Source organism: Ischnura elegans, chromosome 9 (genome assembly GCF_921293095.1).
Source record: "Ischnura elegans chromosome 9, ioIscEleg1.1, whole genome shotgun sequence".
Lineage (NCBI taxonomy): Eukaryota > Metazoa > Arthropoda > Insecta > Odonata > Coenagrionidae > Ischnura > Ischnura elegans.
The window spans coordinates 44,436,938-44,456,289 of NC_060254.1; the positions used below are offsets into that span (position 1 = coordinate 44,436,938).

General features: G+C 37.6%; 2 protein-coding genes across 7 annotated transcripts in view; one reads left to right on the forward strand and one right to left on the reverse strand.

Annotated features, from left to right (window-relative positions):
* The window catches only part of LOC124165454, a 115,678-nt gene that overhangs the window by 38,827 nt on the left and 57,499 nt on the right, over window positions 1-19,352 (forward strand). For all 6 annotated transcript variants that reach the window (XM_046542883.1, XM_046542882.1, XM_046542885.1 and 3 more), the window contains one exon: window positions 1,395-3,763. In XM_046542883.1, the coding sequence (XP_046398839.1) occupies window positions 1,395-3,763 (2,369 nt within the window). The remainder of the gene's footprint in view (window positions 1-1,394; window positions 3,764-19,352) is intronic.
* On the reverse strand, window positions 8,262-19,313 carry LOC124165457 (E3 SUMO-protein ligase RanBP2-like). The gene is made up of 8 exons (XM_046542890.1): window positions 19,191-19,313; window positions 18,912-19,056; window positions 16,306-16,467; window positions 16,055-16,177; window positions 13,928-14,130; window positions 12,607-12,944; window positions 11,883-12,019; window positions 8,262-8,721 (listed from the first exon to the last, which is right to left on the reverse strand). The coding sequence occupies exons 1-8, from the start codon at window positions 19,232-19,234 to the stop codon at window positions 8,563-8,565; spliced, it is 1,311 nt and encodes a 436-aa protein (XP_046398846.1). The 5' UTR covers window positions 19,235-19,313; the 3' UTR covers window positions 8,262-8,562.

Genomic DNA, 19,352 nt, shown 5'->3' on the forward strand with positions numbered 1-19,352 from the left:
CCTTGGTAAAATTAACACAGGTTTTTTCACTTGTTTTAATCTGTCTGTTTTGGAAATAAAAATGTTTTCTGTTTGTCCGTTTTCAAAATATTTGGGAACATGTATTTTTAAGTGTTTTTATAACTTCACCGTAGTTTTAATATGTTTTATATCTTTAACCTATCTGGTTACATTAACTCTATGCGTATACCTATAGCACTACATATGGCACATTTTTAGTATTCTTTTTTAATTCTCTCTTGATGTATTGAGTTTCATATTAATTTTACCAAATAAAGTCTCAAAATAAGCATTACTATCATGGTTTTAGAAAAAAAAGTAATTGATTACCTATAATGGGCTATTTATTTAAAAATATTTTTGAATTTGGGTTAGCATTGACTAGTTTGTATGCATATTTATTATTAATATTCCACACTCAGTTTAGAATCTTTATATTTTTTAAATTTTGTATTTAAAATTACCTGCATGAATGACAAAATATAGTCGGGATACATTACTATGTATAAATATCTTTCCTCTGCCAAGAATAAGGAGTTGAAGTCCTTTTGTGGAAAATGGTGCCCAGTGGCTTTGGTTGTATTCTTTATTCTTTGTGATGTTTTGGTCTCATGATTTTTTATCAGATTCTAAGATTAAAAGTTGCTTGCCTTAAAAATTATTTTTTTTTTTACCCCATTGGGATTATTTAAATCCTGTGAGCTTAACTAAGACTTATACACTGATTTGTTATGTTACCAGATAAATTTGGACCAAGCATGTATTCCTGCTGTAGGACAAATGAAGATATTCAACGCACGGGAAAGTCAGCTTAAATTTATACCTAGATAATCTTTTCCTTGGTGTTTGAATATTCACTATGTATCTCAATTCAATGTGATGTAATCAACAGTTGATTTTTTAAATTCATAATCTAACTATCAATAAATGTTGTGGATTTTAAGCTAATAATGTAAATTTTAATTTTATCAATTATATTTTTCTGTCTACAGAATCTTAGCAACTTTAAGGCCAAATAATAGCTGCCATCTGTTCAATTAAGTGACATTGAAAAACTCATATTCAAGGGAATATTCATTGGTTACTTGAAATAATTTATAAGTCTTACTGAGACACTGAGAGTAGTTCTTAATGTATTGTTGAAGACATTTTGATGGAATCATAGGGGTAGTGATTTGTCATTGGGCTACTTATTGTGTTAAATCATGAATTTTGTGTGGTTCTGATTGAATCCCATAATTCAATTCTGATATTTTGACCTATTTTTTTTTATTTTTGGAAACTTAACTATTTTAGGAGTTATACTGGAAAATGCATTATGTACACCTCAATTGCAGCCCCATCATTTCTTGTATTGAATTTAATTTTCCACTTTTTAACGGTTCTTTCTGCAGAAGGGCATTCCCTCGATTGGGACCTTAGGGAGGGAGGATACCTTGCATGGCTATGAAGAGGTGTGGGAGTCGAATCCTCAATTGTGCCCACGCTCCTGTTCCCGAGGTTCCAGTAGTGAAGGGCCTCACTCCCCGTCAACCCCTCGCTCACCATTCCTAGAAGTTGGTTTTTCTGGCCAGAGAGCTTTTGGCAGGTCTAGAAGCTCTGTGGGTGACTCTGACCATAGGAGTGGTGATGAACAGCATTCAATCTCAAAGATGTCTCACCGTCGAAAAAGTGAGGATTGTGAAAGGAGGCATAAAGTGGTAGATAATAGCTACAAAGGTTGTGTACCTAAGGACTTACGGATGATTGTGAAGAGAACTAACCTTTCTGAGTCTGAGGGTGAATATCAGTCTGCTTCCACAGTGGACATTAGCTCAAATGAAATTAAAGGTGGTGCTGTCTATGAGAAAGACTCGGTTCAAAATGCTACGGTGAATGGGTCTGAAGAAATAGATGCTCAAGTTGGTTATCCACAACCTACGGCCAAAAGTGACATGGAGGTAGGCAGTTTCGATTCTGTTCCTAAGGCATATGAAAGAGATGATGTCAAAATGGAGGTTGAAGGAATGGACATCAAGGAAGAAGAAGGTGAGTTTGTTAGCAATGATGTAGTGTCTTCCAGAAATAATGTTGAATCTAACAACATCAAGGGAAATGAATGTTGTAATGGCCGCATCGAAACAGAAATGGAAGTGGACACTCATCCGAATGTGGTTTCCCATAAGGCAGTCTCGCAAAAGGATCCGCAGGTTAAGGTGTCTACCCGGTCTCCCCCGTTTGAGGATTCAGAGGGAGAAGATTCAGTCTTCCTGGATGATGATGACGATCACAAGAAAGCTGGTGCTCAAGGATTGGTTGGTCCATTAGGTTGGGGCGGAGTTGGATGGAGAGTGCAAGGGGCGTCTCCATGGAGGGGAGGTGCCAATAGGACCTTGGGACCCTTGCCCTCATCGCCACGCTCTCTTGGGGAGCCTGGCCTGGAACCCACCATTACTGTGCCTGAGATCACGAAAACAAAACCCTACATGTCAACAGCTCGATCGTTGCCTTCTCAACTCAGCCATTTGGCCACACAGAAAGAGAACCAGAATGTACTAAGCCCACCCTTATACTCTCCAGAGTCTGCATACAACTTCAAAGAAGCTCAAAATTTGTCTTCCACTAACTCCATGTCAAGGGAAGCTTCGCCTTTAATATTTTCTCAGCAGGAGAAACCTAGAAAAGATGGTCATGTTGGTGAAATGAGTTCTAGATCAAATAGCTTGGAAAAAACTACAAGCAAGTGTACCATACCTTTGTCTTTACCAAAGAATATCGAAAGGATGAATTTAGATGAAGATGTTGATGGTCCAGATAATTTAGAAGTCCCAGAGAAAGAGGACAAGAAGCATAAAATGGATGACAATCTCCTTTCTCCCCGAAGTAAGTATGGGGAAATGCTATCAGCCTCTGACCAACCTCCAAGGACTCCCAAAAGGAAGAAAACTCAAAGATCATCATCACTCCAGGCCAATCCACACCCAGAAACTCCAGACAGGAGTCCTAATCGAACAAATCCTGGTATTCTCAAGCGTGCCTGTTCAGTCGGAAAAACTATCGTCTCAGGGAAAATTCAGACTCAGCAAGGGAAGGATTTTGCTCTCCTTATTACAACAGAAAAAGATAGACCACAGAAACCCTCAGATATCAAAGTTATTGAGATACCAGCTGCCCCTGATGATACTTCCCCTCCAATTGTTGTCGCTCCGCAGGATGTTCGTGGGAGAGATGATGGCCGGAGGAGGGATAGAGGAAAAGGTAAACTGGACCGAACGAGGAGAGAGGATAGTGAATGCCGTGAGGATTCCAGAAGCAGAGTCAGTCCAGGGAAGCGATACGACAGGGTGGATTCTATTGATGGGAAGCTTAGAGACCTTCGGAGGTTTTCCAGTCATTCGAGGGATGAAAGTTTTTCTGCTTTTGACGTAGATAGGCCAGCCAAACGTGGTCCAAGGCGCCACAAATCCCTGACTAGTGAGACAAATCGTTCAAGTTCCCCATTGGTGAAGAGATCCTTGTCACTGAGTGGACAAGCAAGCATGGCAGCAGCATTGGGGAGGATTCCGCAAAGGGTAGTGCAGGTTGAGATCATGGCTCAGCAGCAGAGGCGGAGAAAACGGCGTCGAGCAGCTCTGCTCCATCCCTCGTTGGACAGATCGGAGGCTGTGGCGATGGGTGGCAGTACAGAGGAGGAAGAAGATCGGAGACGGTGGGAAGGGCAGCACCGACCACGAACTAAAGAAGGTGGTGGACCTCCATTGAGGACTTTGGAAAGGAGGCAGAGGTGAGTTTTGTTGTTCAATTTATATTTTATGTATCATTATTTCAATTTTCATGGGCACTTATATTCATGGTGGTAAAAACTTTTTGGCCCTCTTACCAATATTGAGGTATTCCTAAAATTTTCCAAATGTTGGTAGCCCTTTTAGCAATTGAATACTTATTAAATTATGAGTTGGAATAGAGTGAGTGATATGTATCCATGCTTGTAGACATCAAGAAATTGTTGAGGATGATGAGAGTTTGATAATATTATATTATTGAATTACGGAATACCTCAGTCGTAAGGCTCCTTGATTTTTTACAATGCAAATTTTTGCCATCTCATTATCTCTATCTGTTATTGAATGTAGTAGTAAAATAAGAAAGCAACCCAAAACCATGGCCAAAATTGCAAAAAAAAGCTCCACAAATGCTGAAAATTGTGATAAAGGTGCAAAACATATGCAGCCATAAATACACCCATGTCTCGTATAGCGCAAGGGATGCGTTCCTTGGGGTCTTTGCGCTATACGAATTTGCGTTATACGAGAGCGTTTTAACATAGGGAAGATAGGGATGCGTTCCTGGTAGCATAGGTCTTGGGTATTGAATTTCCTCTAAAACATCTATATTCCCATAAAAAGCCTTAGAAAACATTATTTCTATAAATATTTATAGTTAAAAACATCTTTAAAGATAGTATTCACGCATTCAAAGACTTTTATTCACGTTAAAAAAAATTCTTGCGTGCTTTCGAAATTCCGTCCTGTCGTGCGGGTGGGCTAACATCTGCTATCTCAGGGGATCGTAATGCGTTGCCGGCAGTTGATGATTTTTCAAACTAGTCTAAAAACAACTATTGTGTCACCCAGGCCCTTTTGTCGCTCATCGAAATGACAGGAAAATGCTACTTTAAATGCCATTTCATAGCTAGCGGAGTTTATGAATGATAAATCATTTTAATTTGAAGTCCTCCGAGTCATTAGCAGCTACGTGAAACAGTCTTTAAATGCCTTGAAACCTGACCCAGGTTTTCCTTCCTTGAAAATGAATGAACGAGAATGCATTCTTTTCCAAAAGAATATCGTCTCATCTACACTAAAAACTAGATGAGGGGGAAAGGAGCCACTTTCAATAACAGCTTGGAGTTAATCAGAAAATGTTGTGGTGGCTGCGCTATCAACACTTGCAGATTCACCAGCTGATATCGCCGCACTGAAAATACCTGCTTGCCGTTTAAATTCTGGAACCAACCGGAGCTTTCACTTAATGTCTTGGAGCGATTACCACTCTCGTCTTTTTGTACTGATTCACTATATGAACTTTCCGTGTGTGTAGACCGCTTGGTTGAAGCTGGTGCAGCTGAGGTCACTGATGTTTTAACTTCGTCTTTATTCAGAATAAGGCATCGTGAGTTTAAACTTCCGCGCAATATCGCTTTGACGCTCTCCATTTTCAAAGCAATTGACCTCTCTCAAGTCCTCTTCTAGGTTAATGGTTTTTCTTGATAAATTCTTGATCTTTCTACACGCATTCCTATTTTTTGCCATATTCTCTTGGTTTTTACCCTGTATGGCTCTATCTAAATCACCTTCTTCTGCTGAACTGTATTCCTGAGACGCAGAAGGGCTATGACTGCGGGGAGGGAACGAAGCCATTGTGTTTAAGACTCTATAGCGGACCCTTTTATGTGTTGATGCTATTCATGCGCAACTCGGTCACCGCTCCGTGAATACCGATGACCTTGAAGGCTTTAGCGTAGACTCTCTACCTGGAAGTCAATCCCCGGTAACCTACGACGGCAAAAATACGTCTCAAACCGTATTGCTGAAAAAAAAACTCATCTCCACTAGCCCCACGCTTAATTAACGATCTAAATTATTTATTATCATTCTGTTAAGGAGACGAGATAAATCTTCGGTAGGCCGGCTATCTAGACCCAATGACGAGTAATACTTTTGGCAATTGCGCAGCAATGAATTTCGATTAATATATAAACAAAAAAGAAGATTTGAGGCAAGAAATAATATTAATATGCGTAAATTGATAGAAATTTCGTGTGTACTTAGCGCAAGTTCACGTTTTATCACGAGAGCATTTAAGATTTTTGATTAGGCTACACTGCGTTGCAATGTTTCCCCGAGGGACGAATTTGCGCTATATCGAAATTGCGCTAATCGAAATTGCGCTATACGAGACATGGGTGTATTTGTATTCACAAAAATTAAGAACCCCCACTCATTAATATTAAACCCTCTCCATTCCGTATTCCCTCGACCAAGCTGCCAGCATCAGTCTGAAGGCTTTGGAACAACATTAACATTGATGTGGCAACGACCGAAAAAGTTTTTATCACTGTGATGTTATTTTAGCTGTATGCTCTGCTGAATAACCCCGTGGCAAATGTAGACAGTTTCCTGGAATGCTCTTTGAGTAATGTGGCATTGAGAAGCTTTGTATGCAACTTATGCTAGACAAAAAGTGTTTAGAACCTAATGGGCATTGGACAGAAAGGGTCCATAATGTTGTGGACAGTTCCCAGTTATTGAGAACAATTGTATAAGATCATCCCATTAAATGATATAATGATTCCATGTTTTGGTCAGTTATTTTTTAGTGATGACTCTTTTCAAATATTTGCCTTCCTGCATTCTTCCAGCAAAAGGATGCCCACTCTGGGAAAGTATGGTGATTTTTATGACGAGATTATTGAGTGTTATATCAGCATTCTGACTAATGGTGTATCAAAGGCTAATTTTTTCCAGATTGTGACGTTAATGTTTGTCTCTGAATTCTCTGTAAGTGTCTCTTCACCCAACCTCTAAGGCATTTACTAGAGATGAGTCTAATGGCAGATTTCTCAAATTGGAGTATCGAATGCGAATATTAAATCATAACTCAAATATTCGAATGTCTCAAATTTTGAATACCTCGAGTATAGAATTGCACGAGGCGTAGTAAATTTTATTCTTCTGTTTCACTTGTTGAATGTATAAAAAAGGTGGATCAATTACATTTTTAAAATCAACTTTTTTATTTTGAATAAATTCCCCACTTTGATTGTTGTTACTCTACATCAGCTATTTTCGGTTTCAATTTTCCTATGGTATGGGGGACTAGGGAGGACTGGGACACATTTTGGAATACAATTTTTTGTGAAAATATCAGTGGCCTAATTCAATTTTTGTTGCAATCCTTAATTGTCATGACCTTTCAAAATTCCTTAAAAAATTTCATGAGAAATAATAATGGCTGAATACTGTGAAAATTAGCATTTTCTGAACATATGACATTTGTTCCAGTCCTCCCTCATTCCGGGAGGAATGGGACACCAATGTAAATGTGCAAAAATGGTAAGAAAAAATAAATGATTGATTCAAAATACACAAATAGTAGATATGTATTGTAGTTATTTCTGATCATATTTATATGATTTATGGTTGTGGTAGTAAATGTAAACAAGGATTTAACTCTTTCAATGCCATTAAACGAAATTGGATATAACACTATTATCGGTAAATTTGATGGAGTTTGTCAACTTGCCTAAATGGTGCTGCATGGACTAGAGTCCTCTACTTGGTTTCCTAGTCAACTATGAACGACGTGTGTGATAAGTATCTACCGTATTTCTCTGAATATAGTCCCCCCCCTAATTTTGAAGCTTCGGTTTTGGGAAAATATTTTTGAAATGCGTAGGAATATAGTATTTACTTATACCATGGGCATTTTTTGAAAAATAGGGGGGACTACATGCATGTAAATACCGTATTTCATACCATAAGTTGGCACAAATTTTGTCCCCTTATAGGATGACTTTCATTGTGCATTGTTGGGTCCATATTAAAATAAAACTTACAGAATTTAATGTTTATTTGTCAAAATATCATGTTTTAGTTTAAAAAAATGTGGAATTTTGCACAAAATTCTGTGCTTAAAGAAAAAATTATTAAATTAGGAGGAGAAAAAGTTATTGGAGAAATTTAGTCAAATTTTGCTAACATTAATGTAGTAAATTTAAAGTTATGGTAAATAAAGCTACATATACATATATACTGGGCAGAACTTATTAGGTCAGAATTCAAATTGCCCTAGAAGTTTGTGAAACACATGCCATTAATGGTGCCGTTTATAGCTTTGGCCTTGACCATCATCGCCAAAGCTAGAAATAAATTTTGGTGGACTTTTAAGGGGAGTAAGGAGGGTACATTTTAAGGGGATTCATTTTGATTACAAGCTCTTGATAGGTACCATGTCTCCTGAACACCTTCGGGTTAGGGTCAAAACCCCAGACCCTCCTGCTCACTACGGCCTTGATTACCATCCTTACTGAGACTTATGGGTCAGTAAGAATTTGTATAGAGTTAAATTTTTTACTTTTAAGCATTTTAATTACAAACCAAGATCTATGAGAAGGAAAGAATTTTTCAGTATTCACTCTTTACTTTCCAAAAATAATTCTCTTGGCATCCTTGGAATATGTCTCATTAATTAGTAAGAACTCATTTCTTTTATCAAGTCAGTTAATGTAAATAAAAATTTTATTTCTTTAGCATAAGACTACTTGAGAAATTATAATAGGACATAAGAAAATGAAATAGATTTTTTTGTAAGTTCTTGCAGTACATAACCAATCAATACTCAACCAATGAATATGTAGTCAAGGTGGGACTCAAGGGCCCTAAGCAAATGAAATCTGTCCACTTTCTGATTGTACAATATCCTTATACTTGCTGGATTAGGTGAGAGGGGACGTGATAAGTCAACCCCAAACTCATGAAGGTGTGGGCCCCAACTAGTTTAGGGTTGACTTGTCATGCTACCCTAATGACAGCATTGCCTATCATTGCAATGACCCCTTTTTGTTTGCGATGTTTCTGTTCCATCACTCAGTTGGAAATACTTTTTGAATCCAATCACTCCACAGTTGGAAATAGTTGCATATTCTCGGGGACATCCAGATCTTGTGCCCAACTCCTCTATCTAGATTGGGATGAAGGATTTTTCAGATATAAAATTTATTTTGACTATTGAGTGAGCCTTGAAAAAAATAGTATTGCATTCATGGATTATTTTATAACCAGTTATTATTATTAATATTAACTATTTCTCATTCACTTAAAAATTAACCAATCTTATAGTACAGCATTATCCTGATTATCCAGGCTAATGATGGGGAGAGGTAGCGTGAATAATCTAAAAACACGAATAATCCAAACTCTCCCTAGAATATCTTATAATTTTCATAATTCATGTAAATCAAATGATTAAATATTATTTATGCAAATCATCTGTTATATTATATTGCCTTCCAGAATTATTAAGAGCTTTCTTTTTCCGACCGCGATCTTTTTAGCGGCAATAGAGTGATTGTACTCGAAATCCCTACTGCTCGGTGTCGTACCTTGTTACCGAAAACCATGCATCCGTGGCTGCAAGATCACAGATTCAGAGTAGCTGTTTCTACGAATGTTTCAAAACCACAGTGCAACGTTGGAAACTACACTGTCAGGCATCATGCCGGGTAGTCGCATCTCACACAAGTTGTCCAGGATGTGACTGCTGCGGGATGCAGATCCGTGATCACTGAGTGCGATCACATACTACAATGCTTGGAAAACGGAACTCCCGTGAAATTAACGGGCATGCAATCACGACATTGTGCAACAGCGGTTATAGGAAACCAGGACTTGGAGAATTATCTAGGCAGGCTAGTGCCCGACTATGACTCATGCTATCTCTACGTCCACTTCCCTCACTGTCTTCACTTCTACCATTCCCTATCTCTCCGGTTTGACCTTGACTCATCGCAGCATAAATATGCCGTAGTGCGACGAAATCTCTGGTTCCTTTGGACCGTATTCAACCACATGCGAGGCCACGGCAATAATTGCGAATGCGATATGAAATATGCACTTACAGATCATTAATAACATTTTTCCTAATTTATGATTGGTTAAACATACAAGAATCTTTAAAAATTAATCAAGAGTTTTTTTTACCGTCGCTGATCGTCATCAGCACCGCTAGAGCGGACGTCCAAGTAGACTTGAAACTTTCCTCGTCAGCAAGTAAAAAAAATAATTCCATTTTGCGAACGGAATTCTTATAGAAATAATAATTCCGGTATAGCCTAGCAATAAAATGCAAATTTCCTGGTGCTTTTGCATCATTTTATTTTATTTTTTAAGATCGCGGAAAACATTGAAAAAGTGTAAAACTCAGGCATGGATAAGCCGCAACATGGATAAACTGCAGCCGGATAATTAGGAGTGTGCTGTTTGTGAATCCTTTACTTCTCCCTGGGAGAGTAAAATGTATTCAACGTATGTATGTGGATAGTCTGAAAATTTCTTGGCATAATTAATCGTAGCGGGCGTGACTTGGTAGAAATCCATAATCGCAGGAGTAGAAGGATCAACAACTTTGCTATTTCCAAATAGTAATTTATTAACACCGACCATGGTTTCATTACAGAGTAACATTATCAAGGTGACCTTGATAATGTTAATCTGTATCGAAACCAGGTGACCTTGATAATGTTACTCTATAACGAAACCATGGTCGGTGATAATAAATTACTATGAGGAAATAGCAAAGTTGTTGATCCTGCTACTCCTTCTTGGCATAACTCACTAATGGCTGGATTACTATGTAATTTCTTTTTACTTTTGTTGTGCTACTATATACATACTTATTAGTACATATGTACTTACTAATAAGTATGTATAGCATGAAATTTTTAGCCATTAACCGATTGTTGCCTCATGGCTATGCCCTATCATGCTGAGTATCAGAAGCTCTGGGAGAAAAGTGTACCCTTTGTTGTCATCAAATTGGTTGGTTTCCTTTTTTTTTGCCTAAATCGAAATATTATTTCTATGGAGTACGTATTTCACACTTTTAGATTTTTAAATGACGATATCTAATTTTTGCAATTCAATGAGAAGTGAAATTTTCAAGCGTGCGAAAATGCAACAGCTAAGTGTGAATGCAGAGAAAAGCCTGTGTAACATCATTCTCGTCGTAGCTGCCACTGTGTGAGGACACCTTGGTGTGAGGCTATGAGCATGAGGTATGCAGGCCTCTAGCAGGTAGCTGAGTAGCTGAAATAAGCATTATCAATACCCTATCAAACGGAGGAAACTTTCCGGCCAAAGGCAATTTTAATAGGTGATTATTAGGAGATGTTTCCCTGAGCTCTGTGCCTCATGCATGCCTCATTAGTAATCTCAGATGATGTAAAACTTCTGACTACTCAGAGACACTTAACAGAGACAAAGGCTTCCAGTTAAGTAATACGTGGAAGTCAGTGATCAATCACTATAAATCACCCCAATTCAGGAAGGACCAATCAGGGCCCACTTGAACGGCCCTCATGTGTATAAATACCGGAGAAAAAACTTGGCTCAACATTAACCCCTGATGACGATGACGGACTTAGTCATGGAAACGTTGGTAACTACAACCCGATACGACACCCGGTGGGAAACCCGAGAAATTTTCCTTCTGACTACTCGTATAGCACCTAGGCCCATGTGACATCGCGTGGAGTGGCATCGCATGGCTGCCAAATCCAGCCTTTTTCAAATGAGGTTAAAATTGACCATTAACATATGTGTAAATCTAGGATTTCTAAAACTAAATAATTTGTGTATTATGAATCCACTAATGGAGGATAACGAATTGCAATCAATACCTATTGTTTTCTTTGATGAAGGAAACTACCCTATTGTCAGAAATATGCCACATCAAACCTGTATATTGTGCAAACAGAACAAATATATGGAATATCTGATGTGGAATTGTCAGTAGCTCCATAATATTCCCTATTTTGCTAAAAAAAATATGCGCTTCATGAATGAAATGATGTTTTACATTTTATTCCAATTGTTCGGCTAAATTGAAAATAGTGCATAATGTTTGTATGTTGCTGGCTGGCTAAATGTAGTTTTCACATGCCAGTGATTATTTTTGCTCTGAAATAGCCACCTTTTCATTAATTTTATAGACAGGATTCGACTAAAAGCAGAAATTTTGTATTTTGAAAAATAAAATGTGTAATTGTGTATAGGTATGTAATACAAATAGGTATTTCAAATATATTTTCCTTTCATAAGTTTGGTTATAAGTAATATACCAACCTTATCTAGTGTTTTAAATCCTCTGACAACTCTTCCAAATACCACGTGTGAGCCATCTAAAGCGTCTAGTTTCTTAAAAGTGATAATAAACTGTGAATTATTTGTATTGGGTCCCTTATTAGCCATTGAAAGCACTCCTGGAATAGGAAACATTTCATGATTGCAGTAGTATTCTTTTTGGTATCAGAACATGGAGCCATTATTAATTATCATAAAATACTCAGTTTAATGGTTCATATCGTCTTTAGAACTAGAATTTTTCTTATAAATCTATAAAATCTTTAACTAAAAATTTATATGAGCAAATAAAAAAAAAATTTGTACTTTTCTACCGTGCTCTATTTTCACAGTACTACTAGTTACGACACAGTGGTGTCATCTTCATATGTCAGAAGATAATGCCACAGCATGAATGAATATTTTTATTATGCTCAGGGTAAAACCTACGAAAGCAAAAAAAGAGAATACAGTAAAATGTTCTACTCTTAATAAATGACATTTTGACAAAAATATGTATGGGTTTATAAATTGGTGGAAAAGTACAAAATTTTTTCTTTTCATTTGCTCAAAATGAACTTCCACAAAGTTGAGCTGAAGGCAATAGTGATTTAGTAAAAATTTACACGTTTTCCTCAGCGATATAACTCATATGCATAGTGCCGGTAGAGCTAAAAAAAAGAGAATTTTGCCTATCCATTACTGTAGGAGTCAACTTAAGTCATACCCCGTTGACTATGTTTCAGTTTGAAGTTTTCATCTGGAAATACTGGCCCATATACGGAGTATCCTCCTATTCCGCTCTTTGAGATAATGTCTCCAGTTTGAAGGTAGTAGCCAGGTAAAATTCGATGCACCAAGCAGCCCTTGTAGTTTATATTCTTAACGTCTTTTAGTTTTTCATTGGATTTAAGAAAATATTTCCTCTCTTTTGCTGTCATTGTACTCTTAATATCATAACATAGGAATGCAAAATTTTCAGCCGTCACTGGTACAAAATCATAGTATAGTTCTACTACAATTCTTCCTAGGTAAAAATCTCCAGTTTTGAAGTCCAAGAAGCACCTAAAAAATTGAATTTTAGATTTATTATAATGGGTAAATTGTAGCAGAAAGGGCCAATTTCTTAAAATTGGCTCCCAAGCAGGTGTTGTCTAGTATTTTTTTTTCTCTGGCAAAGGAAAAGTCAAGGAATGAGTTGGCTTGGTTTTTCAGTAATCAGTTCCACTGTTTATTGGGCTTAAACCAAGACTCTGAACCAAAACCAGAAAGAAGTGGTATCTTAATACTTTTTGCGAAACCTACTTAAAACCCTTTTATTGTGTGCAATATTCTTTATAGGCAGGGGCGGATCCAGGACTTATTTCTGGGGATGGCACAAGCAAGGCTGTATCCAGGATTTTGCTCTGGGGGGGTGGGGGGGGGGGCACAAGGATACCTCGTAATGCAAAACGAATGCAATAATAATGGGACTTTATTAAAATCTACCATATTTTTTAAGGGTCTGGGGTGGGGGCACGTGCCCCCGTGCCCCCCCCCCCCTAGATCCGCCTATGTTTATAGGCTTTAAGTATAGTGATTTTATGGATACAGTCACTGGTGGGATAATTTGCTGTGGTATTTTAGGTAACTTTCATAATATGTACACATGAGTGTCGTGCTAGTTGATGAAAATTTAGCAATGAAAAGTAAAGGCTTAATTGAAAACCAAAGCCAAGAACCAGGACTGAAAACCTGAGTCTGGGACCAGAGAAGAATCAGATCTTACAAAATAAGGAGCCAAATAGTCCCTTCAACAATGCCAAGGCTTTTCTTTGTAGAAAAAAAGAATGCTTTACATGAAAGTAGGACATTAATGGAACATCAAATGATATTTAAGTGAAATATTTAAGTTTTCAAAAATTGAATATCTGATGATTTTTTAGGAAACTTTGAGGCATTTCCAGTATTCCAGTGGAGGAGTTTTAATCTTGTGATATGATGTTTAACAAATGCCCTACTTTATCTGCTACTCATGCTGGTTTTTTAAAGGACATGTACATATTTACCGCGGCCTTTTATCACTCATGTAGAACTTGGACCCTTTTTTGCGTGTAAGTTGGGTGTCCAGTCCTGTGATGGATAATGTCCTCTCTACTCCTGGACCAACTTGTGGCATTTCCCAGTATGGTGGATATTTGCACATATTTCTTCTTTGTTTCTCTTTACGCTTATAATCCTCTAGCATTTCACGCCGTGAGTAGATAGAGTTCTGGAAAGTTAGTAAGGTGTTGTTGTTAAAACATATAGGTGTGTTTTTTTGTTTTTTCTGTTCTTGGATCCACTAGTTCTTGAGCTTAGAACCGGAATTGGAACCAAAGTTAAAATGGTACAGATATACATAATTGCGTGAAACCAGTTTGGAAATTTTTCAGGAACATTAAATTCTTTAAATAGACTAGTGTTATGTAACCAATCACTTGTAAAATAAATTGATATATTCCCTATCAAAAATTTCTGATGTGACATTTTCAGATCTGGTTTACCAAGTGCCAGGACAATTGGGAACTTGTATTGAACTTTCCAAGTAGGCTTCCGCGGAGATTATGATGAATTCTGCTGGTTTTTCCGGGTATTCTTCCGCGTTTATCCATTTGTAGGACGATATTTCGCCAACGTTCCAGTTGGCTTCCTCAGGTCCACTGAAGTGTTGATGCAGAAATTTGTTCATCTTATATACACCCCGTTTGCCGCCTTTTTTCTCGAGGTGTGCCCTGATTGGTCAGGATCTTTGAAGACCCTTTTCCACGCGCTGGCGAGATTGTAGCCGTCTTCACGGTTGAAGTTCTTTGTCGTTTTGGCGATTTCAATTGCCTCCCTGATTATTCTCGGGTAGTAGCGGCCTTCTTTGTTCAGGAGAGAGGCGTTGTCAAAATCAATATTGTGTGTCGGTCCACTCCATTGGTGTTCCGCCACCGCTGACTGGGTGAAATGTCTATTTTTTACTGCCCTTCTGTGCTCTTGGACTCGGCATTTCAGTGCTCGTGATGTTTGGCCGATGTAGGACTCACCGCAGCTGCATTTAATTTGATATACTCCTCCACAGATGTCATTAGGGTGGTGGTCTTTCGTGTTGACGAGGATATTCGACATCTTGGTGACGCATTTGAATCTGGTCATGATGTTGTGTTTCTGGGTTAAATGCAGCTGCGGTGAGTCCTACATCGGCCAAACATCACGAGCACTGAAATGCCGAGTCCAAGAGCACAGAAGGGCAGTAAAAAATAGACATTTCACCCAGTCAGCGGTGGCGGAACACCAATGGAGTGGACCGACACACAATATTGATTTTGACAACGCCTCTCTCCTGAACAAAGAAGGCCGCTACTACCCGAGAATAATCAGGGAGGCAATTGAAATCGCCAAAACGACAAAGAACTTCAACCGTGAAGACGGCTACAATCTCGCCAGCGCGTGGAAAAGGGTCTTCAAAGATCCTGACCAATCAGGGCACACCTCGAGAAAAAAGGCGGCAAACGGGGTGTATATAAGATGAACAAATTTCTGCATCAACACTTCAGTGGACCTGAGGAAGCCAACTGGAACGTTGGCGAAATATCGTCCTACAAATGGATAAACGCGGAAGAATACCCGGAAAAACCAGCAGAATTGTATTGAACTTATTTGGGACTTGTGCCTATGGAACTAATAATGAACCAGTAGGGAAGCAAATTTGGAATGTATGAAGTATATGCAGCTGGTATGGAATCAGTTGGAAACTAGGTAGTATGTGACCATCTATGTATTGCATGGAACTGGGTATGGAACCAGTGAGAAATATATGGGACTGGTTTGGAATTAGATGGAAACTGAACAGGAGTGAATGGGACTGATAGGGAAACAGTACTAGGAACATTATAGTGTGTCAAGCACTGATCTCTTACTCTTTTGTTAAGAATTGTTTGAATTAAATATTATTCTTTGCTCAAGCTCCTGCAGGTTTTATTTTTAAAACAGTAAATATGAGCTATTTAACTAAATTTCTGTGTAATAAAGTGCGGTAATTAAAAAAAATCGTAATACATTACAAATACATCTTATGTTATTGAAAATTATAAGTCTGTCATAATTAATTTTTTGTTCAATGGGAAAGTGAAATTTTGACTTAGCTTCATTTGTTTCATTGAATACTTAACTGCTTCCAGAAGCTTTGTGCAGAAATCTATGTTTTCTTTCATTATGGCATTATTTGTAATCAATCTGATGTATCTGTTTCTAGATATTTCTGGCCGACTTGTATTCCAGCAGTCTACAGTTGCCTGGAGCAAAAATTTGAAACTTTCATTCATATTTATTTTTGTTAGCCCATCCATAAATATCAGTCCTGCATATTTAGTAGCAAGTAATGATTTTTATTTATTATTTTTATTGTAAAAAGGCATCTTACCTTGGAGCGGTGAATTCTATTAAGTCCTTGTAACAATTCTTTATTTCCTTGGTCAATTCGAACCTGCTCATTTATTTTTTTTTGAAACTTTTTGAAGTTAAGTGCTGAGTCAAGATCTATTTTAGGAGGTTTGTCATCTACCAAAGATTTAGCTGCCAATATCTGTACCCAATGGTTAAGAAAATGGATTTACAGTTTATTCTCAGTTTGCTTTACCATTAGAATTATATTTCCATCAGCCTTGTATAAACCTGATTCTATCCATTCCTCTTCTGGTTTTCCGCAAATGAAAAATGTAAATTTTTCAAATTCAATGCAGTGGCACATATTATCGTATTTCTCCGATTATAGTCCCCCTACCCTAATTTTGAGGCTTCAGTGTCGGGGAAAATTTTAAAAATGTGTTTGAATATAGTCCCCCCTTTACACCATGGGCATTTTTGGAAAAAAATGCGGGACTATATTCAGGTAAATGTGGTAATAGGGTAGTTTCCTTCATCAAAGAAAACGAAAGGCATTGATTGCGATTCGTTACCCACCATTAGTGTATTCGTAATATACAAATTATTTGGTTTTAGAAATACCGGTTTAGACGAATGGCAATGGTCAATTTTATCCTCATTTGAAAAAGGACAGATTGGTGGCCATGCGATGCCACTCCACATGACGTCACAGGGACCTAGTTTCTACACGAGTAGATAGGAGTTTTACATCGTCTGAGATTACCAATGCATGCATGAGGCACAGAGCTCAGGGAAACATGTCTTAATAATCACCTACTAAAATTACCTACGGTCGGAAAGTTTCCTTCTTTTGATAGGGTATTAATAATCCTTATTTAAGCCAAGCGCTACCTGCTAGCAGGGCGCTCTGCTACCTAGCATCTGCATCGTAGCGGCGCTCATATAGCCTCGTACCAAGGTGGCCTCACACGGCGGAAGCTGGAACCAGAATGACGTCACACGGGCTTTTCCCGGCATTCATACTTAGCCGTTGCATTTCTGCACACTTGAAAATTTTCACTTTTCATTTAATCGCCAAAAATAGGTATCGTCATTTAAAAATCTAAAAGCATGAAATACGTACTCCAGGAGTAATAATGTTTTGATTTAGGCAATAAAATAATAATAGGAAACCACCCTATTTTTAAAATGACCATATTTATTTTAATTTAAAATGTGAGTATACAATATAAATTTTGATTATTTCTTTTGCCTCACTCTTACCCCTCTCTCATAATTGCTTATTGTTATGATTAAATCAGTCTGTAATGGATCCAAATATTTTCAAGGCGCGGCCTAATGAGTGTGAAGTAACACCCCTCTTGAACTTTTTCATTGGGAAGCCTTTCCACAACACAGATGTATCTTAGTTTTGCCTCTGCTCCACGCTGCCTCACATACATATATGTTTTATGGGTTCTCCACAATAGGTATGGGGAGCATGGTAGCCTAGTGGGTAGTAGGCTTGGCTCCTTATTGAAAGGACCCAGGTACAAATCCCAGGCAAAACATTCAGACCCCCCCAAATAAAATCCTTGAAGTGTGAGGTGGTTCAGGATAAGGTACTGGCCCCTCTAACCTGAATGTATGACACATATTCACATGCCTGTGGCTTAGTCAGGGGTGAGCTTGACTCTCGCCTATCCAAACTGACCTTCAGGTTGAATTGGTGAGTGAGAGTGAGTAATTAAGATGATATCTTTCTAAGAGTATAAAGAAAAGGTTAGTGAAGAGTCTGGTCTGGTGTGTGCTCCTCTTTGCTGTGTAAATGTGGACATAAAGGAAAGGAGGTGAGAAAGAATTGAAAGTGTTTGAGATGTGGATGTCTTTGAGAATGGAGGTGAGATGGACAGAGAGGAAAAGAAATGATAGAAATGGTGAGCTGTATGGACGAGGAATAAAACCTTTTGAGGTTTGAGTGGCCACATGGATAGATAGAAGAGACTTCAATTTGGGAGTGGGATAGAACAGGTTGACTCACGGAGTGTTCTATGTAAACCTACCTGGATTACACTGGTAGGAGAACTTCAGTAATAATAACTTTGTCTTTTAAAGCATTGTTTATTAAATTTTGAGTTTTATTTATTTTCCTGCTAATCAACGATACACAAAATGACAATAGTAGACCTAGAACAATGAACAACCTTGAATAATAAACATCAACACAGAATTACCTTTCTTCAATGCTTAACAAAACTATGGTGTCATATTTGTTAGTATAGTCAGTTCTCTGCTGACAGTATTCTTTCCAGACCTCCCCCTTATTATGTATAATAGACTTTTGGGTAAATTTATTATTTTAAATTGGAAATGGTAAATGAATAAGGAGTTTTTTATTGAGAAGGGTATTACAGTGTAGCAAAAAGTATAAAAGAAGTGGATGAAAAAATTTATTGGAGTAATTCATTCCCACTCACATTGACCACATGTCTAGTTGGTACCAGAGTCGAGGACTTTGCCTCTGAATTTAGGAAGGATGGACTTGTATTCATGCAAAGACGTATGTTATTTTAGTATTATAGGAAACACTACTCCTTGGTAACTCACGTTTATGTTTTAATGAAAACGGGGAATGTTAAGTGATAATATAATATTGGTACTTACATTTTTACGATGACCCAAATAGGATTTTGAATCAAAAAGTAATGCTAATAATTTGCTTATTTGTGGTGAATAAGGCTGATATGATGCATAATGTTCATAAGAAATGCTACTATGCCTCTCAATGCTACCTAATGTCAAAGTATTCCTGAGTAAAAAAATATCCTATGCTTTAATAATTAGTCTGTTATATTTTATCTACCTTCCTACTATTACTCTGATGTGATGAGGCAGAGTAACAGGTAAGGAACTATTGAAATGAATCAGTGTGTGATTTCTTACCTTCTAATCAAGTTAAGTACAGGTAAAGGTCCTTGTTCCGTCATTTTATGGGTATTAATTTGGATTGAAATTCCAAATTAATACATTGATTTATCATTATCTTTGTTTACCAATTTATTCACATATTTGATTGCCTAGCAACATTTAAATGAATTGCATTTT

Coding starts and splice junctions, on each gene's coding strand:
- LOC124165457 (XM_046542890.1), bottom strand. CDS start 19,234: ATGACGGAACAAGGACCTTTACCTGTACTTAACTTGATTAGAAG. Junction 16,468..18,911: donor ATTTGGGTCATCGTAAAAAT/GTAAGTACCAAT, acceptor CATTGGGTACAG/ATATTGGCAGCTAAATCTTT. Junction 12,020..12,606: donor ACTGAAACATAGTCAACGGG/GTATGACTTAAG, acceptor TTCCTATTCCAG/GAGTGCTTTCAATGGCTAAT.